The sequence below is a fragment of the Thermobia domestica genome, chromosome 3 (genome assembly GCF_964235325.1).
Source record: "Thermobia domestica chromosome 3, izTheDome1.hap1.1, whole genome shotgun sequence".
Lineage (NCBI taxonomy): Eukaryota > Metazoa > Arthropoda > Insecta > Zygentoma > Lepismatidae > Thermobia > Thermobia domestica.
Window position 1 is genome coordinate 72630092 of NC_137456.1, and position 23943 is coordinate 72654034.

The 23943-nt window shown below is 35.7% G+C and overlaps 1 protein-coding gene across 1 annotated transcript in view; it reads left to right on the plus strand.

Annotated features, from left to right (window-relative positions):
• Positions 1-3170: 3170 nt before the first annotated feature.
• DNAlig1 (DNA ligase 1) overlaps positions 3171-23943 on the plus strand; it is a 94324-nt gene continuing 73551 nt past the window's right edge. Inside the window, exon 1 of the mRNA XM_081751101.1 lies at positions 3171-3391. Within this exon, the coding sequence (XP_081607227.1) occupies positions 3222-3391 (170 nt within the window). The 5' untranslated portion in view covers positions 3171-3221. The remainder of the gene's footprint in view (positions 3392-23943) is intronic.

A 23943-nucleotide genomic window follows, 5' to 3' on the forward strand; every position in this document is an offset into this window, starting at 1 on the left:
CATGGTCCCTATACCAGGTTCTAAGTTAGCCCAAGTACCGTTTGCTAGTCTTATGAAAGAGAATAGATCCTTATACCCATGCAAATAACCTTAAACGTGATCTAGTCTCATAAAAGAGGATAAAACAATTTTTTAAAAAAATTACAGGGGCAGTACTAGGTACCCCTAGACCATGGCCCCTGAGCCAGTTTCTAAGTTAGTCCAAGTGTCGCTCATACTACTGGCTGTTCAGCAGGGCCGTGCCGTGGAAAATCAGCGCCCGGGGCGAGAGTATAAGCCGGTGCCCCCATACATATATTCCAAGCATTTTTCCTATCTTTTTTCCTCTTTCTCCCGAATTTTTCGCCCCTTACTTCGGCGCCCGGGCCCGTAGCCCCCCCCACGGCACGGCTCTGCAGTTCAGTGATAAAATGCGATATATATGCCTAGTTTTTAAAAGTCGCATTCATTCAGATATTATCATGAATTCGTATTAAAGTGATGGAAACAAACACAAATAAGGATTTATCACATGAACACTGTCACGATATTAAATTGACACACTATACACTATGGGAGCCCCCAACTTTTTTTTTGGGGGGGTGCTAACGACAAACTTTACTGAATGCCCAGGAAATCATGAATTATCTGATTTAATTTTTTTATTAATAATTTTTATGAATTATAATAGTATAAGTTTATAAGTCTCTATAAATTAATGACCTTATGTATTACTGAGTAATTTTGCTATCGCTGGTTGTGTTGATAGGCAATCTATTATATAAAAGAGAACGCACAAATCCTTTGTTCCCTTATCACGCTAATACGGCTGAACCAATTTCTTTTATTTTTGGGGGGTTATTAGGATTTGGACCCTAGATGGTTTTTATCATATTACTTTAATTTTTAATTACCAGTGTCTTGAGATAATTGACCATTCAAGTGTCCATAACGTACAAATCCTTTGTTAGTTCATCATAGGTAAAAATAAACGTATTTATATGCAACCCGCATGACCGTGTCACTCGGCGGGTTAACATAAATGACAGGCGATATAATGTTAACATTTACTGCAATCTACTATGATAGATCACTTGAAAGCGAAAAAGTAAAAATTATCTAAGTAACAAAGTTTATTGCGTTCCGGGGTGACCGCAGCGAAGCGGGGTGAACGCTGCTAGTCTGTTTAAAATTGATTTTAACGGATTATTAAATGTTTAATGACTTTTAAATTCTAAAAATTCAATACACAATCTATGATTTTAACTAATTATTAAAAGCTTAATGACTTTTAATTCTAAAAATTCAATACACAATCTATGATTATTAAATGCTTAATGACTTTTAATTCTAAAAATTCAATACACAATCTATGATTTTAACTACTTGTTCAATGCTTAATGATTTTTAAATTCTAAAAGTTCAATACATAATCTATGGGATTCTGAGACACATTGGTTGGAAACCACAGCACTATGCCATAAATAAAAGAAAATACAGTCTTTGTTCACTTAACCTGTTAAAGAATATACCGGTAGATATGAAATACAGTGATGATTTCAGACCATTTTGCCCGGGAGTGATTTCATTATACTGGGCATGAAAGTGATATTGCGAAAATTCAGGTAACTCTTATTGACCACGATCGAAGATTTACCCAGAGGGGGAATTAAATAGCTCCTTGGAAACTTCTCCCGGGTCACTCTTGAAATCATCACTGATGTAATATTCTAACGTGTAGTAAGTAACGAAACAATCTTTGTTACCGAGCAAAAAAGACAATATTAAGAGACTAGTGAAATACTCAGAATAAATGAGGACCGCTCAGAAACACTGGGAAACAAGAATGAACGATCAGTATAATATAGTATAATAACTTTTAACTTTTTCGCCATTCTTGCAAAAGTGGGAATGTTTGTCCTCAATTCTCCTCATGTTTCAAGCGCTGCATCTTCTCTTTTCTTTTCAGATAAAACAAACTGGCCAAGGACTAGAACTGAGAAATTCTATAGTGAAAAGGGATAACAATTAAATGATATGAATAAGGACATGTAGCTCAGTGACAGAGCGCTTAACTCTGGTGCTTGGGTTCTCTGGTTCGATTCCCGAGCAAGTAAGTTTGCAGTGGACAAATTGTTTCCATAGGTTTTATAAGGCACTCCTGTTTTCCTCCTCCATTATCATTCTACCAATTGTTCTATCATCATTCACTTGCCTTAATCATTCATCTCTGTTAGCCTAAAAGGCATTCGCGTGGGATGTTAAACTGAAAGATTTCATTTCAAATAATATGGAAGATGGAACAAAAAATTGCTTAACTACCGTAGATTTGCAATATACAGATTCACATCAATAAAGCTTATTAAAGTAGGTACCTAATAGAGAATTGGTTGGCTCGCTCATATAGCATAGTGATCTTGGATTATGCTCTTAATGGATTTTTTTTCTACTGTAAAATGTTAACAAGTGCACTAACAGAGTTAAGAGGATCTTTCGTAGTTTCGGGCAATTCGCTCGCTTTCGCTAAACATGAATTTTGAATAAAATTTAACTTGAAGTTAAATCAAGAACATGCCTTGAATACAAACGATTTGAATTCTGCTTTAATGATATAACGCATATGCTCGGTGTTGCATTGGAACATAAATCAAACAAAATATTTTTTAAAATAAGTTCATAAATAGCAAGTGTGAATATTATTATGTATAGCGTGTTAGAAGGAACAGGACACTTGATAAAGAAAACTTAAATAAAAGACAGTGTACAAACTGTGAAGAGACTATTGCTAATGTTCTGGTCTAATATTCAGAAATTTATCGAAATTGCATGAAGAACCAGTAAAAACAAGTTGAAGTAAATTGTAAAAGATGGCTAATTAAGAAAGTTAACATTTCCAAAATTTTTAAAGTGATCTAGGGCCACATTTAGTACCCACTTGAGTACTTCAAACATAAGATCTTCGTCTGAGTTTGCGATAAGAAGCTTAGTAGTTATTAATTGACCTTGCGTTTCCCTGTTGCGTTACGCTCCGTAATTTTTGCGAAGGATGATACAGAAGAAAACCCCTAGTTGTCCTACAGAAAGTCATGGGTCAAGAACGTTTAGGTACTTGCATTTCGTATAGAAGAAAATGTAATGTGGAAAAGAGGAAACGTGAATAGAACAAACGACAAAGAATATGGAAAGCAGAAATAATTCACAATGTAAGGCATAACAGTAAACCGAGAGATACGCTTAAAAGGATGACTGCTAAAACGTTTTCGAAAAGAGCTAAACTTGACGCCTTTGAACGGAAAAAGGTGAAACATTGCTTAAGAAACGGAAGAAAGGTTAAAAAATGCAATTCAATAGAAGAGAGATGGCGCAGCAAATGTAGAGAATTCGAGCGGGAAATGGTGCAGAAGACAATCACGTAAGTCAATTACAGTATTCTTGTTTATAATATTGTAGTTAATATTTAGAATTGGCGATATAAATGTAAGTGTTCCTGAAGGTGTAAGTATATAAAAATTAGCTATCCTGACATGCGAGAAGAAATATAGAAGGTTTTCCATGATTATGATCACCCTATCAGAAAACTGTTTTATGTACCCATACGTAAATGAACTAGCTCAGTTTTAAAATGTTTGGATAGGATAACTGAATGAAAAGGATTAAAAGAACGGGCAATATTTGTAAATGATTTGTACTATAACTGCATGAGAAGGATTCTTCTTAGTTCATTGAAAAGTCAGAATGGGTTAATTCCCGGATATGTGAGCCAGATTCAGATTACTGAAAAATTCAGAAATATTTATGAGAAATTTGGTGGAACGTTTTCAGATATATCGTTTCGTTGTTGTTAATCGTGGAGCGTTTACATCAAAGTTACTCTTGCACTCCCGTTACACCCATACCCACCGTCGTTGACGCGTCTACTCCACAGACGTACTGTCGCACTAGTGCCCAACTGTTCTGGCTAGGTTAAATACAATTTTTGCTTTTTAATTGCAATCAAGCACAGCTTGGTGTTTTGGTATTGATTAAAATAGCCTGTCATAAAAACAATTTTACGAATCAGATACCATTATTGGAGTAGTTTTTCAAAATTTGGAATATCAATATTTGATGTTCACAAGTGTGAAATTGTTAAAAGGGCTATACTGGTGTTAAAACGAATCGCTGTATATCAGAGATGATTGTGTAACTTTTATTTCTACTAACTGCATTTCTGCACGATGTAGGAAAAATATTTTTTATGTTTACAAGTATAGAAATACAAGGGGTTCACTCGAGCAGACGGCTCTATCAAAATTTATGGGTAAAATACGATGTCAAACACTTTTCATAAAAGAGGTATAGTGTGGATATAAGTAATTTCTGTCATTAGATATCATATTGAAATACATTTTGAATGGGAGTGAACTTATTCTAAGTGTAACTATTTATTGAAGCGGAACGCGGAAGAATACAAGAATGCGAAAAAGGTGGAAATAAACGGCGGGAATGTTCTGTTCGTGTTAGCAATAGACATTGCGATGGATATAATGCAAACATACGATTTTATTACAAAGAATTGTGTGATAAAGAGCGTCATATTATAAAGTTTTTGCAACGTCATGGTATGTTGAAACGTAAAATCACCTATGCGAAGTGTGAAAAAGAAGTAATCATTCAAAGCAGACGAATTTCTCCTCGCCGCGGGCCAATTGTACCCGGGAAACCAGTGAAGTCATTTTGAAAGTAAGAGTTATTACGATTATTTAAGTGTTTTTGAAGGTGAAAATTATTACGGATATTTTATGTATTTTTCCACTATCCTTGTTTATGCGTATGCTCCCCGTCGCTGACGCGCCTGCTTCCTACGGACACACCCCCTTGCTCCGCTCGGGCCCCATGCCACGCTCCTGCCCTGACTCGGTTAGATAGCATTCGTGCTTTTAGTGGCCACCTAGCAAGTTGGTTCGTGGTCTATGCATTAGCTCCTCATTTAGTGCATGCTGTGCAAGAAGAAACCGAAAAATGCAATAAATGTGTGAAAATTTGGTAGAGCCGTCTGCTCGAGTAATGGCCTTCGTTTATCCAAGCCCTCCTTCGCTGACGTGCCTACTCCCTGCGAGAACCTCTCCATACTATCACGCGGAACCTCGTGCTGTGCTCTTGCCCGGACTGTTTTAATGATCACCTAGCACAAGTCGTTTTTATGTTTTTTTCCACAGTCGCCTCCATGACATACATCCAAATAGGTATTTATACCAGTATAGTAAGTGGAAGCCCTTGTAAAATGAATCTGGACCAATAAGTACAACTTCTAAGGCGTTGCGACTGAATTTCCTGATGAAATATTTGCATATAGTAAAATAGCACGAATCATTTCTAAGGTGTATCAGTTTGTACGCATATTATCAATCTGTATCGTACGGAATTATTTGGGCATGCTCCAGGATAATAACAGATCAGGACATCTTAAGAAATCATTTAAGGCTCTTGAAGAGGAGTGAAAAAAACACGCTTTCTTAATGTGACGAACTACCGGTATTCTTAATCTTCGTCTGAATCTGCCTTTACCTACCCTAAGCCGTACAGCTCTGGACCTACTCTGCGGCACAAGGCCTTATTTTCTTGTGGGGAGTTGCATTTCTAGGTGTCTTTGGTCCAGATTCATTTTAGATGAGCTTTAACGGTTATAGGTATAATCACAGCATATATGCCATAAAAACACAGTGAAAAAAAAAAAATAAATAAAAATAAAACCTTCCTGTATGTGAATCACATCATCACTTGTTTCTTGCCTTCCACTTCCTAGATGTAAAATACTTCCCGTAGCCTTGTAGTTTTCGAAACCTTTCGTGATATCTTTGCCGTACGTTGTTTGGAACTTTCTCCACAGTGAAACTCAAAATTTTAATTCCGCAAACCAGGGTTGGCTGGTTTAAACTATGGTTGGATGGTTTAAACATACATACACACACACACACACAAATAAGAACGAAAAATGCTTTAAATCGTGTGAACTTCATGGTGACGTTTCCACATATCAAACCATCCGCATTATGTTTATCTACTTTTCACCTTTTAATCAAGGGGTCCCGTGTTCAATTCTCGGTCGAACCACAACCCATTTTTCAAGTGTAAACCAAGTAGCGATTCGAGGTGTCCCTCTAAGCAACAGTCTTCTCCGTGATAACCTTGGTATTTCATAAGGATGTTAAGCCTAAACATACGAAATGAAACCAAATTATATATTTCTACGTGAATGAATGCCTGTTGTTTTATAAAGAAGCCAAGGTTGTTTAAATATATTGATAGAAATGGGCAAAATTTATCAACTGCCTACGTACCTTCCAATCAGCTTGGATTTGACTTGGTTTTAATTTTATTGAATGATATCTACATACCAAATTTGTAATTTAATACCTCGGTTTTAGCGTAGTGATTATGATACGTTGACCTCAAAATTTTACATACAAATACATTCAAAGTAATAACAGGATTTTCCCAATGGCTAAGGCGGGAGTTTCCCGATTTATATATAATTCTGTATAATGTTTTTACTTGTGTAACTGTTTATCTTTTTGTCCTTCTGAAATGACTCTTGACAATTATATTAACAAGTAGGCCTATGTAAAGATCAGTACAACGTATTTTTATCAGGAGTCCTTCGTGAGTGAGTCGGCAATCGCATTTGTGACCAATTAGTCCCGGTTTCGTGTCCAAATGGACAATTTCTCTTGGATGTAAGCCGAGAAGCGGTTTAGATTCCGCTTTAAGCTTATGTGACCCCTTCTAGCATAACCTTGTTGTTGCATAATAACACCAAGCCGAAACAAGCTAATTTCTGTCCATATTTAATATAAATACATAGAGTAAATTATTTAAACCAAAAAAACCGGGTTTAAACCAAAAAAATCTTTTTTTTTTTTTTTTTTTTTTAAATAAAAACCATGGTTTTTGCCAACCCTGCCGCAAACCCCAGCACACACTGTGCCTTCTGCTGTATGAACATTATCTTATTATATACAATCATCTCTGGAACCGTCATTGAGTAGTGTAGTCAGAACAAAATATTAACCTTTATTCCTCCTCCACCCAAAAATTTTGTATTCATAAAAGTAACAGCGTTAGTAAATTTTAGTTTCGTGCAGTTTATGTACTGTCTGTAGCTAGCGCAATTATACAATGAATGCTGGGATTGAGATGTATATCAAGTCAAGAAATAAACTGACATATGATTGCAATTGTTAGCTAAAACGTAGGAATACGTTTAAGTATGTATTGATGACGAAAATTTCAAAGAAAACCCTCATTTTCGTCAGCAGCTTTGATTGGCATGAACAAGCACTACTATTTCAATCACACATTTATTGCGAAGTAGGGCGTCCTGCTAGTTTTCGACCAAAAGCGTAATAAAAACTACGAAAATTTAAAAATTATAATAATAAAATAAATCAGAAATATAATCAGAAAATAATAAAACCTACCTTATCGAATATTCACTACACAAGTTAGTTTTTTTGGGGGGGTTCACGTATCACTGTATTGTTCCAGAAACTGTATTACTGTTAATTCACATCCAGGGCAATGTCTGTACACCTACAGCCATGTCCAGAATACAAATGCTTGTTGCTTTCCCAGAAACCAACCATGCGGTAATCTTGCGCCAAGTAGTTCCCTCTGCCTGGCAAATAGTTCCATGTTTATAACCTATTGGAAGAATAAAGAAAGAAAAATACACTGTCGTTATATATTACGGACAAGAATTGGAATGTAGCCCCAATCACGTGTTATGGCATCAGTTCGAGATAGAAAAAAAAAAAAAAAATGGGTGTTAGGTGTTTCCTCACAGAAATATTTGCATATAGTGCACTGTTTTTTTGTGAAAAGACGGATATTTTTGTCTTTTTTAATTTTTTTATCGTATTTTGTTAAAGTATCACCTTTCTTGTAAGTAGATTGTGCAAGTGGAAAAGTGCCTCTACAACATTTGTTACTTACGAGCAGGATTGGCTGGTTTAAACCAATAAACGAAAAATGTTCGTAAAAGTGTAAGTGTTTGAAATATCTTGATGAACACAATTTGTGGGTTATCACGTTTCACTCCCGTATATTATTTGTATTATATTCAGACCTAAATTCCCCATTCATTACTCAAAAAGATTATACTACAAAAGCAACTTTTTAAAAATATAAGTTTATAAATGTGTGTTTTGTGATTTTTTGTAGTTGTTATTGTTATGTAATTACAATCAAAGAAAAATTCTAAGTATTGTTTCGTTTCAATGTTTACTATTGATAAAATACATCGTACTTTGTGTGTGTGTGTGTGGGGGGGGGTCATAGAGACCCCACGAGAGGCATTTAGTGAAATGAGAAGTGTCTTTTTATATCTAAATGAATCTGAGCCAAAGTGGACTCAAATAATTCGTATCTTTATTCACTTTTCTTACTGATTTGCAAATTAAGTCGTTGTATTTCCTTAATTTGGACTAATAAAAGTCGTTGTTAGCTTACTTGAACTAAATTAGTTCTTCTGTACTCCGTAGTACTTTGAAATTGTCCATATGTAATTCTGTATAATGGTTTCACTTGTGCAACTGTTTATCTTTTTGTCCTTCTGAAATGACTCTTTGACAGTTGTATTAAGAAGCATGTAAAGATCAGTACAACGTATTTTTATCAGGATTCCTTCGTGAGTGAGTCGGCAGACGTATCGCATTTGTGGCCAATTAGTCCCGGTTCCGAGTTCAAATGGAGGACAGTTTCTCTCGGATGTAACTCGAGAAGCAGTTTTTATTCCGCTTGAAGCTTATGTGACCCCTTCCAGGATAACCCGGCTGTTCCATAATAACATCAAGGCGAAACAAACTTATTTCTGCCCATATATGATATGAATATATAGAGCAAATTATTTAAACCAAATAAACCTGGTTTAAACCAAAAAAAAAAAAAAAAACTTTTTTTTTTCAATAAAAAACATGGTTTTTGCCAACCCTGCCTACGAGTTCTGTGTTCAGTCTGGGACTGGCTATCTTTATTTGATTTTCAGCTAGTATTTCACTGGCGTTTAGCAAATGTAAAATATGCAATCTAGCATATCAAAACAGTCATGTTGGTTATCTAACCACCTTACAAAGTGCCTGAAAGCTGTACATCGTGATTTGTGTTATTGGTTGCTTAAACTCAAACTACCAGATAAAGAAACAATTTTCCAAGGAAAATGGATCAAAAGTTTGCGATCTAGGCCAATAATTAGTTTTTGGATCAGGGACCACAAAATTTTTGAACGGTCCCTAAATCGAGTTTTCGTATTTTCTACGGAATAATGTTAGTTTTATTGGTAGTAAAGATATATTATTTACCAGGGTTGGCTGGTTTAAACCAACTGGTTTAAAAAAAATGGTTTAAACCAAAAAAACGAAAAGTGTTCGTAAAAGTGTGTGTTTGTAAAATCTTGATGAACACACATTTGTGGGTTGTCACGTTTCACTCCCGTATATTATTCGTATTATATTCAAACCTAAATTCCCCATTCATTACTCAAAAAGATTATACTACAAAATCAACTTTTTTTTTTTAAATAAGTTTATAAATGTTTGTTTTGTGATTTTTTTTTTTTTTTTGTAGTTATTATTATTATGTAATTGCAATCAAAGAAAGTTCTAAATATTGTTTAGTTTCGATGTTTACTATTGATAAAATACATCGAAATGCCGTACTTTTGTGCGCGGGGGGGGGGGAGGTTCATACAGACCTCACAAGAGGCATTTAATGAAATGAGAAGTATCTTTGGTATCTATTTATGTATAAATGAGTCTGAGCCAAAGTGGACTCAAATAATTCGTATCTTTATTCACTTTTCTTACTGATATGCAAATTAAGTCGTTGTATTTCTTTAACTTGGACTAATAAAAGTCGTTGTTAACTAACTTGAACTAAATTAGTTCTTCTGTACTCCGTCATACTTTGAAATTGTCCATATGTAATTCTGTATAATGATTCACTTGTGCAACTGTTTATCTTTTTGTCCTTCTGAAATGACTCTTGACAGTTATATTAAGAAGCATGTAAAGTTAGTCCAACGTATTTTTATCAGAGTTCCTTCGTAAGTCGGTAGACGTATCGCATTTGTGGGCGATTAGTCCTGGTTCCGAGTTCAAATCGAGGACAATTTCTCTCGGATGTAACTCGAGAAGCGGTTTTTATTCCGCTTTAAGCTTATGTGACCCCTTCCAGAATAACCCGGTTGTTGCATAATAACATCAAGGCGAAACAAGCTTATTTCTGTCCATATATGATATGAATATATAGAGCAAATTATTTAAAAAAAAAAAAGTTTAAACCAAAAAAACAGTTTTTTTTTTTCAATAGAAACTATGGTTTTTGCCAACCCTGTTATTTACATAATTTATTCTTTCTTTAGTATTATATCGTGTCAGTATAATTGAAATGGGAAATTTAGATATAGCATTATACCTCTCATGCCCGAATTTTAATGTTCTCAATAAATGCTATGTTTATAGGTATATGCACTTGTTCCACGTAACCTCCTACATATACATAAACTATGTTTAGCTCCAAAAAACCGAAGTTCAGTTTATTCATAAATTTTAATGATTATTTTGTTCCATTAAATCTAACTACTACATATTTAGAACACTTATTGGTAATTAGGAAACCCATTGTGTCCACCAATTTGCCTTTTTTTCTTTTCCGTCAATTGATATTATTATTATTATTATTATTATTATTATTATTATTATTATTATTATTATTATTGAACTTTCCATGATTTGCTCCCTTCAGAATGCAGTTATTAAATGTTTTTTATAATGTGAAAGGGAATTGCGTATGTAAACTATTGTTTCTTCACTAATGTTTAAATGTTCAAGAAGGCCCAAAATTTCCCATGCAAAAACGCCGTGGAAGAAACTTTTTCCACCCCTAGCCTTTGCATTTCTAGTTGTAAAACTTTCACCAGTATAGTTATGCTTGCTGGTAACAACCTGAAAAAGTTAGTACTAAAACACATTCTACATAAACAATCAGTTTGTTAAGTGTGTAACGATTTATTTCACTTTCTTCCTTTCCTCAGAATTTGGCGTAGGTTAAATATTCTCCTGGGTACTGAAGGTACTCCAGGCCATCCAACCGTAACTTAAATTGTAATTGCACAACGAAGAAAAAAAAAAAAAACTTAAATTAAAATATAAAAAGGAAATAAAATAACATCTGCAATAATGAAGAATGGAAGATTTGAAAAAAAAAAAGATAAAATTAAATTAAATTAACTTACACTTTGAATCAGGATCTTTTCTCCTGTTGAGACCACTGCGAGAAGCACTGTAACTGTTGATAATATCCATAAAGTTTAATTCTTTCGTTCTGAAGACCACTTGCCAATATTGTTAATCCAGCTTATAACTAAGGGATATTCAGATCTCATAACACAATGACGACTACTTCGGACAGTACAAACTAAATTTATTGTTAGAACAGAAAAAAAAATAATACTACAATGACAGAGCTCTCCTTCCCGCACGGGGAGAAAAAAAAAGAAAAGACTGAAACACACATTGCAAGTGGAAAGAAAAAAAAAAGTATAATTAGGTTGAAAATTTAGTTCCAGATTATGTTCTTAATTCCAAATTTTGTCTTCACCAAACCTGCCTTTACAACCATATCTACGCGAACAGAACATTTATTTTAATGCACCTCTTAAGTTTCCAAATAAAATTTAGTTCAGGTTATAGTTAGTTTCATACAATATAAATTCTGTTTCGTCAATCCGATTCTTAGTGCAAGTACATTTTTGCATTTTGGAGATTTAGAATTACATAGCACAAAATTACGAGTTCTGTTTATATCGGGTTGACAAAAAAAAAAAAAAAAAAAAAAAAAAAAAAAAAAAAAAAAAAAAAAAATTTGTTGCCTGAATTCAATTTCGTCACAAATTTAGTATTAAATTTTACAATCGTTCTTAAGCACTATCACATCATTCGAAAGGAAGGGGGGTGGTAACATTTCTTTCGCCTGCTGACATACATCAGGAATACAAAATAACTATTACAAAGGTTTACGGCATACTTATTAAATCGGTTCACAAACTGAATACAATTTTCACCCAACAGTTTTCCTAATGGCTGAACACCCTATGAAAGTGGCAGCGGTGGAGATAGAGAATGGCCGGGCCTACATAAACACACTGAAGAAATAAAATATTATCTGTCTTCGAGCGGGCAACCTGTCTATCTCAGGCGCAACACGTCTCTAAATACACACTTTCTTCATATATTTAACTATTTCTTTGCCCATGGCTCATTAAATCGCAACTTCTCTAGTGTCACTTTTGTGTAGCACAAATTTTTAACTACTAATCGTATCTGCCAAATATTTCTTTAAGTTACAGGGTGAGCGGACAAGCTTCAGGTAATTCCATTATCACAAGCATTTATGTTAACAACATGCCAGCAGGATAGAGAGAGAAAGCAGTGAACGTTCTAAACATCACCCCCGGTTTATCATTCCATACTTAAAGTTTACTGGAAGGGTCCTATTAACCACAAACAACAGAGCCAGTTTCAGATTTTGGTACACAATAGTTAACAATACTAAAACTAACCTAACCAACTAACGAACAAGGGAATCAATTCACACAAAACGAAAGAGATTTGAACGAAGATTTGATATGGAGAGGTGCTAAGCTAAGCGTAGATTTTTGATATTTGAAGTTCCAACCGAGACAAGTGGAAGTGGAAGTGAAGGGAGAGGAAGGACGAATTCTATCACCCAGGCGACTGGGGACCCATGCTTGACCGGAAAGATTTACTTTAAACAATCATGTTTCTAGATTCCATTACTCTAAAGAAACTCATATAATATTACTTTTATCGTTGAAAAAAAAAAAAAAATTTACAATAAGCACGCGTATATATTAACTTATTTTTGTTCCCCCCTTTTTATTTGATATAAAAAAATAAATTTTCGAAAACCAAGAATTTAGTTCCTAGTTCAAATTTTTAAGGTTTGTCACGGTTTATAAAACATCAGCCAATTCGTCCGAAACTAAATTTAGACGGCAGCAGTCACTTCCCCTACGCCTGGAATCTTCCGAGTCGCATGACCCTTCCGGATTTACAATTTATCTTCTAGATTTACTCCAGCCGCATTATAAATAAAATAAAAAAAAAAAAAACATTGATGTTACCTTGTAATCCTGGAAACTAACGTTCAAACCTTATCCACTGCGAACTAATCCATTATGGGTGAAGCACGTGCATCATCATCAGGGAAGAAGAATTCTGTCGTAGTTCGGATTATGACGGTCTCACTTCATAGTTATCCTTTAGTCCTTCACCCCACCTTCCTAACTGTATTTTCCACTAATAACTCACATATTAAATGCAGTGGGTTTCTTCTATTTTCAAGGTTTCAGTCCACCGTAGCTACCTGGGATGTTAACAGGCCATAATCAACCCGAAAAAAAAAAAGGACGCTATCCCCCCTGGCGAGGATAGCTTCACTTCGCCCCCCTTATTTTTCAATTGGTAGGTTTAAATACCGGAAGATGTTGGAAATGTTAACATACTTATCCACCTATTAAATGTGGTAAAATAGTTACGATTATAATAAGAATATCTACATTATAACTACTTACTTGAAATAGTTTAAAAATTAAATTTTACAAAAAAAGCTTGATATCTTTTGTTTTTTTCATTTTGGTTTTTCTCACTTGGTGGCAGCACATTCACGCATAGCGAGTACTATAAACGAACACTTGATGTGGCTTTGGATCGAACTCGAAGGGCGCCATTTTGGGTCATCAGATCCCAACGATCTCGTACTAATATAAACAATTATACATGAGCGGAAAAGGGACCGTCTCATCTTCGGGGCCCACCGAAGAAAAATAAATTATCTCGATGGAGATTATTTATTTTTCCATCTTGATTCCCAATTATTTAATTCGAGTTCACACGACACCAAAGCTAACTCTTACCTAAATCGTCAATGAAGGTCAGGTAGAAGACAACAAACACGACATAACATTTAACAAGCCTTACCAATGAAAGAAAAAAAATGACATCCTATTACTGATAACACACGACATAAGTAACAAAGGAGAAGAAAAAAAATCCTAACCTATACCTACAAAGATATTAGCTAAGAGAAAAGAAAAAAAAACTTCTTAAACTATATAAAAAAAATCTTCAGGTTCCACTGACAATTCACATTAACCCGCACGACATAAAATTACACCTAAGATTCAGTCAATGAAATCATCTGCAAGACATCAACATCACATACACAAATAATATGACATAAGACTATACTTAACCAAAAAAAAAAATATAAAGTACACGAGAATGGAAATACACTACTAATGGGAGAAAGAAAAGAAAAAAAATCAATATGACAACATAACATGGAAATACACTAACAATGAAAGGAAGAAAAAAAAACGCAATGTGACATGACAACGAATTTATACCTATCTTAACGTAAGGAATATCTTCCTACCACTAACAAAATCACAGTATAAAACAATCACATACCATAATAAAAATTCAAAGACCTACAACTTTTTTTTTCTTTCTTTTTTTTTTTTTACTACATATCCTATAGCCTGTTTTTGGTTTCTATTTCCTTTACCTTCCAATCGTTACGTAACCTCGTCTTGTATGATGTGAGGATAATCACGGAGGAGTTCTAATCTCTTCTCCTTGGTACAGTCAAATAATTTTAGGTTTTGAAAGTTTTGGGTTCCTATACTTTCGCCTTTCAACGTATAAAGAATGGCGCTGTTTTTCAGAATTTTCTGGACCACATAAGGGCCGACATAGCATTTCATAAATTTATACGTTTCATGCTTAACTGCAGATGAGAGGTAATGGGTTTTTACCATCACAAGATGTCCCTCTTTCAGGATTACCTCTCGCCCAGTTTTCTTTACCCTTTTTCTTTCAACTTTTGAGGTCACGTCCGGGTGAATTTCAAGATATTTATCTCTAATATTTAAATTATTTAAATTTGAGGGCCACGGAAATGATTTCTTAAAGACTTCCGCCGCTGAATACGATAAGAACAGTTCAGCAGGCGTACAGTTTATACTACTACATAAGGAATAGTTTAAAAGTTCCTGCGCGAGCTTTAATACCTGACTCCATTGCGTTTGTCTCTCCTGACACTCCAGTCTAATAATACGATTAAGTTCTTTATGGCTGCGTTCCGCTAGGCCATTCGCATTCGGGGTGTAGCTGGAAGTAAGAACATGCTTAATACTGTTACGATTACAATATCCTTTAAAAAGCTTAGAAAGGAACTGTGGGCCACGATCAGAGATAATTGCCCTGGGATAGGGGAACAGATAGAAATATCTCCTTTCCAACACTGCTATTATCTCCTTAGCGTGGGCCGTTTTAAGTGGAAAGAAACACACGTACCGAGAATAAATGTCTATTATTGAAAGAATATAATAGAAACCATGACTTCCTGGTAATTTCCCCACGATGTCCAGTCCTAATCGTTCATGTGGCATTCTTGCCTCTATGCTACAATCATCCTTTGCAATAATGCGGTTCGCGAATTTTGTTTCTGCACATTTTATACAATTTCGTATGTATTGTTTTATACTAAGCTTTACCCCTTTCCAGTAAAACAATGACCGACAAAACGACCAACATTTCCTCGCTCCGAAATGTCCCTTGGAATGAACTAACTCAACGATTTTTGTTGTAAGTTCCTGAGGGATAACTAACAGCCACTGATTAGTTTTACGATTTTTGATATAAAGGAGATCCTGATGAACCAAAATATGATTGGATTTAGAAACGTTATCCAAAGAGGACCGAAGTTTAACACAAAGGGGGTCGGGGTACGTTGTTTTTCCTTAATTTCGTTAAAGTCTAGAGCTGAAGAATCCTGTACCGTAAGAAAATTTACATACCGGAGCTCTTGTTCCTTAGTTACCTCAGGAGGATTTCGGCTAAGTATATCAGCAATTTGATTGGACCGCCGGATAAATGTTCAAAAATTAAATCAAAACGTTGCAATTTCAATAAAATACGGGTGGTACGAGGATCCAAGTTCTTCATTGTAAACGCGTGCGTAACGGCAGCGTTATCACAATGAATATACGTAGTTCGACCCAAACATATTGAGAAAAATGTTCGCAGAGGAACAGTACGGCTAAGAGTTCAAGTTGAAAGATTGATCAAGATAATTCATGTGGTCGAACCGACGGCTAGCATAAGCTATCACCACAGGGTCTGCTTCCGGAGGAAGGGTATTGGCACAAATAGCCTGCTAAATTCTCTGCACAAGCATCCGAATAAATATGATAAGGAAGAGAAAAATAGGGTTGGCCTAAAGCTGGAGGTTGACTAATGATTTCTCTTAATTTGAAGAAAAGTTCTAGCAATTCGGGTGTCATCTGAAATTTCTTATCCTTTTTAAGAAGGTCGAAAAATGGAGCTGTTAGTCCTGCGAAATTAGCTATGAACTTGCGTCTCCAACCAATTAAACCTAAAAATTGCCTGACTTGTTTCTTGGATTTTTGGAATAGGAAAACATCTTATGGGTTCGTTGTGACGCGGGTCTGTCTTAACTTCCTGGCCACTTATTACATGTCCTAAGAAGTGGATTTCTTTCTGCAGGAAACTACACTTCTTGAAATTCAAAGAAAAATTAGCCGATCTAAAAATTTCAAAAACACGTTCCAAATGTTCAAAATGTTGGTCTAAAGTGATGCTAGAGACGAGAACATCATCTAGATAGACCGTTACGTACGATTTCGTAGAATTTTGAAAAAAACTATACATTACATTTTGAAAATAGATGGAGCACTTTTGATTCCCATCGGAAGAACAGTCATTACATATTGTCTGCCTAAGTAAACAAAGCTGGTACAGTTATACGAAGAAGGATGAAGTCCTATTCCATAATAGCCTGACGAGCAATCAAAATTACTGAAATACCATGCTTTGGCAACACGATTGAGGATGTCCCCAATCGGCTCCACTTGTATTTTAGATGAAATTACCTTTTTATTGAGATATCGCGTATCAAGGACTGGGCGTACACCATCAGAAGCTTTTTCACACAATGGATCGGGTTGCGGTAAGGAGAAGGTTGTTCTTTAGCGATCCCTAACTTAATCCATTTTTGGAGTTCTTCTTCGAAAGCTGCCTGCATAGACTGGGGAATAGGATAATACGGACCGACAATAGGCACCTCATCCGTCAATTCGATCCTGCACAGGGGTGTTCTAACTCTTCGCGGATACTCAGAAAAGAGATCTCTATTTTTAATAAGTAAATCTTGTAAGCGTTGTTTCGAAGAGGAGTCTAGATCGTCTCGAGAGGAAATATAAGTTCGAATTTCATCTTCACTAAGATTAGATTCAAATTCCGTTACTGACCCAGCTGTATTCTCCAACCTAACCGAATCTGTCCTTGAACCCACTTTAGACTGATCTTTACTATTAGAAGTTTCGCTTACGACCGCAACTATCTTTTCCAGTGACTTTTGAAAAGGACTAGTTTCGATTTCAACCATCGAATAGAAACCGAAAGTATGTTCGGGTTTGTAGTTTCAATAACAATTTCCTTCCCGGAATTATCCTTCAATCTAACTTCTCTTCTACATCTATCAATCACTCCTTGGAACTTGTCCAAGAAGGGACAACCCAAAATTAAATCAGTCCTTAAATATTTTTATGACAAAGATTGGCACATCAAAATCCGGTTCTGAATGTTTAAATTAAAAGTTTGAACATCCTGCACAGAAAATTTCTCCTTGCCGGCAAAGGCGCCCAAAGTCAATCCTGAATATGGTCTTAACTTAGCAGATGGGAATTTCTGCTTAAGTTTTCTCCATATCTCCCAGTCCATCAGGTTCAGATCCGAGCCACTATCTATTGTACAATTTAACGTTACACCCCCTATATCACCACTTACTACCGGAGACGATGAAAAATAATGTTCACTAATTGGTTCTAATATTTCGTCTTCTACTACAAAATTTACATTGAAATAAACTGATTGTTGATTAGTATCAAAAGTCTGAGAAATTTCATTAGGTTCTAACGATATTAAAGTTTTAGGAATAGTTTCTAACATCTGATCAATTATAATGGGGTCTTCATCCTTACCGCAGCCAGCTTCCCCATTTCCAAAAGTGACTGCTTTTCTAGTTTTCCGGGGCCGGAGCCCGTCTGTCTGGGGTCGTACTATTTCCGTTTATGTTTCCCGAGTTATTGGTAAAATTGTGTTATCACTATTTCTCTCATTACTTTGACCGGAAGTGTTTTCTGATGACTCATGCCTATAGTTCGAATTTCCATTTCGACTACCACGCCATCTTCGTCGGAAGTTACGATTCCTTCCTCGGTACGATCCAAAGCCTTGATTGTTTGCGCGTTTTGACCATTTCCGATTATTTCTATTATCATTACCGTATCCTAAATTATCTCGGTTAGTACGTTGGCTGTCGAAGTAGCTAAGAAAATCAGTTGACTCCCACTTTCTACTTGTTGAATTTTATTTTTGACGACTTTAGCCTGTTTGGCAGAAAACCGTCTCGCAGGAGGTCTTAAATCACTCGCGTGCGCGTTTGCCGTGACCCGACAGTGCTGCAATCTTAGCCATCAATTCATCGATGTCTGAACACGGGCTTACCATGAACAACCGCGAATCCTCAGCCGGCAAGCAACCCAATAAAATGTCTATCAATTCCGACTGGTCTGGCACTTCAGTTATATTGAAATAAACCTCAACTATATACCAAGCAAACTCAAGGAGTGTAGAAATTTCGACCTATCGAATCATAAAGCTTGCAAAGCTTTCTTATGGATCCTTTCCATACTGGCAGAACAATACTGTTTCTTAAAAAGTTTTACAAAATCTTCATAACTTTTAATATCGCGTGCCACTGATTGCAGCCACGCTTCGGCCCCCCGCATCAAACATTTCGACACTATTAAAAGTTTTTCGGCATCAGACAATCTATACATATCCAAACATCGTTGTAAATTTCGCAAGAAAGATCGGCCTGCACCTGCTGTCACCTCTCCACTAAAAACCGGAAAATCTTTAAGGTCTTTAGGTTTGATAATAGACGATGAGAAACTAGGAGAATTTTGGAAACCACTATTAGGTGAAAAGAAAAATGGGTTAGAAGTTACTGGATGAACATCAGGTTTTTGGCCTTGCCATTGCCATTGAGATTCCAAATTCGGGGTGGTTGTTATAAAAGAAGATCCGAAACAATTTCCTAAGTTAGTACCCTCAAAAATCTTGTTTTGCCAATTGCCTGCCATATAATGATAATTATCATTACCACTCGACAGAGGAGGAGTCGACAGGTTGTATACAAAAGGATTGTTAGTTGGGATATTCCTATTCCGGTTACTTGTTTGAGCAAACCCGGTTTCAAAGTTCACGTGCGCTCTTTTTCTAGGAATTTCGTGATCTACAGACTTGTCACTTTTACTATCCTCATGCAAAGCTAATTCTTACTTTTCTAATTGCTGTTTCAATGCTGTTACTTCATTTCCTATTTCACCTTGATACTTCTCTAATCTTTCATTTGTTTTGGAATTCTGTGATTTCAGCTCGCCCACTGCGCCCTCAACTCCATCCTGCTTACTTTTAACTTCTTGTAAAACAATATTCTGCGCTTCTATCCTCTCAGGTAATTGTTGCAAACGCGTATCCTGAGATTCGAGCCTACTCAAGGTTCCCTTCATATTATGCTCAAGTGTTTGAATTCGTAATTCATTACTCTCGACCTTCGTGCTAACTATCCCAACATTATCCATTAATTTCTGGCTTGCTACTTGCAATTCCTCATGAGCTTGTATTTTTACTTGCTCCAACTTAGAGGATAATTGCTGCACGGTTATAGCAGTTCGTTCAATTTTAGACTGCACCTCAGTAATTTGAGTCCCAAATTTCTCGAACCCTTCGTCGATTTTCTGGTTAACTTTACTCACCTCCTTTTTACTACTAACTACCTCGTAACTAATTTCGTCTATCTTCTTGAACAGTTTTTCCATCATTAACATAAGACCGTCTTCTCGCGAGACAGACGACACAGTACAATTGTCTCGTAAGACAGGTGACGAGGTCGCGATGGGTGCATTATCAGAAATACCGTTATCAAGCGTAAACTCCTTGTTTCCCTTTTCGGGATATTCGTCATTGCCATTGTTAGGCTGGGGTAGCTTAGCTGCTTCGCACCCTGCACATACCCAACGGTAGGAATCAGCGCTTACTAAAGCAAACATGCTAGAGGTGTTCTTCATACCTACACAATCAAAATGAAACCAGCGAAGGCAACTCTCGCACATCACGGCTTTCACTTTCTCTACTCCTTCATTACTGACTACTTGATGCGCATTATCACAACCTGCATATTCTTTTTGCTGAGAACCCGAACAAACGCTATCCCCATCGGAGCCACTTCCACGAGACGCCATTTTACAATCGCTTTACAAACACAGTTAGCATAAAACAAAACAAAAAGACATTGAAACTTTCACTTCAAGAACACTATATACTTATATAAACACTCATAAGATATTTCCAGTCAAGCCTCCAGTCCCAGCACCGGAAAACAAAACTCACCCACCATCTCTCCACTTCACTTCCACTTCACCTGCTTAATATTTGAATTATCCATTAATATTATTACACGTTACATCTCGAGCAGTACTCAGACAAGAGAATCATCCTAAGGCTGGGTCGCCACTTTTTAATGTAACGATTTATTTCGCTTTCTTCCTTTCCTCAGAATTTGGCGTAGGTTGAATATTCTCCTGGGTACTGAAGGTACTCCAGGCCATCCAACCTTAACTTAAATTGTAATTGCACAACGAAGAAAGAAAAAAAAAACTTAAATTAAAATATAAAAAGGAAATAAAATAAAATAAAATTAAATTAAATTACACTTTGAATCAGGATCTTTTCTCCTGTTGAGACCACTGCGAGAAGCACTGTAACTGTTGATAATATCCATAAAGTTTAATTCTTTCGTTCTGAAGACCACTTGCCAATATTGTTAATCCAGCTTATAACTAAGGGATATTCAGATCTCATAACACAATGACGACTACTTCGGACAGTACAAACTAAATTTATTGTTAGAACAGAAAAAAAAAATAATACTACAATGACAGAGCTCTCCTTCCCGCACGGGGAGAAAAAAAAGAAAAGACTGAAACACACATTGCAAGTGGAAAAAAAAAAAAGTATAATTAGGTTGAAAATTTAGTTCCAGATTATGTTCTTAATTCCAAATTTTGTCTTCACCAAACCTGCCTTTACAACCATATCTACGCGAACAGAACATTTATTTTAATGCACCTCTTAAGTTTCCAAATAAAATTTAGTTCAGGTTATAGTTAGTTTCATACAATATAAATTCTGTTTCGTCAATCCGATTCTTAGTGCAAGTACATTTTTGCATTTTGGAGATTTAGAATTACATAGCACAAACTTACGAGTTCTGTTTATATCGGGTTGACAAAAAAAAAAAAAAAAAAAAAAAAAAAAAAAAAAAAAAAAAAAAAAAAAAAAATTGTTATGTTGCCTGAATTCAATTTCGTCACAAATTTAGTATTAAATTTTACAATCGTTCTTAAGCACTATCACATCATTCGAAAGGAAGGGGGGTGGTAACATTTCTTTCGCCTGCTGACATACATCAGGAATACAAAATAACTATTACAAAGGTTTACGGCATACTTATTAAATCGGTTCACAAACTGAATACAATTTTCACCCAACAGTTTTCCTAATGGCTGAACACCCTATGAAAGTGGCAGCGGTGGAGATAGAGAATGGCCGGGCCTACATAAACACACTGAAGAAATAAAATATTATCTGTCTTCGAGCGGGCAACCTGTCTATCTCAGGCGCAACACGTCTCTAAATACACACTTTCTTCATATATTTAACTATTTCTTTGCCCATGGCTCATTAAATCGCAACTTCTCTAGTGTCACTTTTGTGTAGCACAAATTTTTAACTACTAATCGTATCTGCCAAATATTTCTTTAAGTTACAGGGTGAGCGGACAAGCTTCAGGTAATTCCATTATCACAAGCATTTATGTTAACAACATGCCAGCAGGATAGAGAGAGAAAGCAGTGAACGTTCTAAACATCACCCCCGGTTTATCATTCCATACTTAAAGTTTACTGGAAGGGTCCTATTAACCACAAACAACAGAGCCAATTTCAGATTTTGGTACACAATAGTTAACAATACTAAAACTAACCTAACCAACTAACGAACAAGGGAATCAATTCACACAAAACGAAAGAGATTTGAACGAAGATTTGATATGGAGAGGTGCTAAGCTAAGCGTAGATTTTTGATATTTGAAGTTCCAACCGAGACAAGTGGAAGTGGAAGTGAAGGGAGAGGAAGGACGAATTCTATCACCCAGGCGACTGGGGACCCATGCTTGACCGGAAAGATTTACTTTAAACAATCATGTTTCTAGATTCCATTACTCTAAAGAAACTCATATAATATTACTTTTATTGTTGAAAAAAAAAAAAATTACAATAAGCAGGCGTATATATTAACTTATTTTTGTTCCCCCCTTTTTATTTGATATAAAAAAATAAATTTTCGAAACCAAGAATTTAGTTCCTAGTTCAAATTTTTAAGGTTTGTCACGGTTTATAAAACATCAGCCAATTCGTCCGAAACTAAATTTAGACGGCAGCAGTCACTTCCCCTACGCCTGGAATCTTCCGAGTCGCATGACCCTTCCGGATTTACAATTTATCTTCTAGATTTACTCCAGCCGCATTATAAATAAATAAAAAAAAAAAAAAAAACATTGATGTTACCTTGTAATCCTGGAAACTAACGTTCAAACCTTATCCACTGCGAACTAATCCATTATGGGTGAAGCACGTGCATCATCATCAGGGAAGAAGAATTCTGTCGTAGTTCGGATTATGACGGTCTCACTTCATAGTTATCCTTTAGTCCTTCACCCCACCTTCCTAACTGTATTTTCCACTAATAACTCACATATTAAATGCAGTGGGTTTCTTCTATTTTCAAGGTTTCAGTCCACCGTAGCTACCTGGGATGTTAACAGGCCATAATCAACCCGAAAAAAAAAAAAAAGGACGCTATCCCCCCTGGCGAGGATAGCTTCACTTCGCCCCCCTTATTTTTCAATTGGTAGGTTTAAATACCGGAAGATGTTGGAAATGTTAACATACTTATCCACCTATTAAATGTGGTAAAATAGTTACGATTATAATAAGAATATCTACATTATAACTACTTGAAATAGTTTAAAAATTAAATTTTACAAAAAAAGCTTGATATCCTTTGTTTTTTTCATTTTGGTTTTTCTCACTTGGTGGCAGCACATTCACGCACAGCGAGTTCTATAAACGAACACTTGATGTGGCTTTGGATCGAACTCGAAGGGCGCCATTTTGGGTCATCAGATCCCAACGATCTCGTACTAATATAAACAATTATACATGAGCGGAAAAGGGACCGTCTCAAGTGCTGTAATTGCAGTTTTGAACCCTTGCACCAAAAATGCAAAATGTGCTTTATAAAATGGTTACAATCTTTGAGTAATTTTATCTGTTGAAAGACGTCACGGAATAAATGACCAAAACCGTTCACTTTACGTACGTACGCAATCAACAATGTTGGTTTCACTTACCTTTTTGGTAATTTGATTAAAAATGGGTCAATTTATGTCTTTAAGTAAACCTTATTGAGTACTTTGTAATTTAACTATAAAAGCTCTAAATGCCCAAAAGACTCCTCACACTTCCACTGGTAGTTAGAAATAACAGATTTATTCTGCTTGAAATTGTAATGATCCAATGAAAACATTAGTGGTGATTACAGAGACCAGTCGAGTAAGAAAATCAGTATCACAAGAACAGTATAAATCGGACGTCTTTAGGTGAATTCGGTCGATCGATCTTCATCAAGC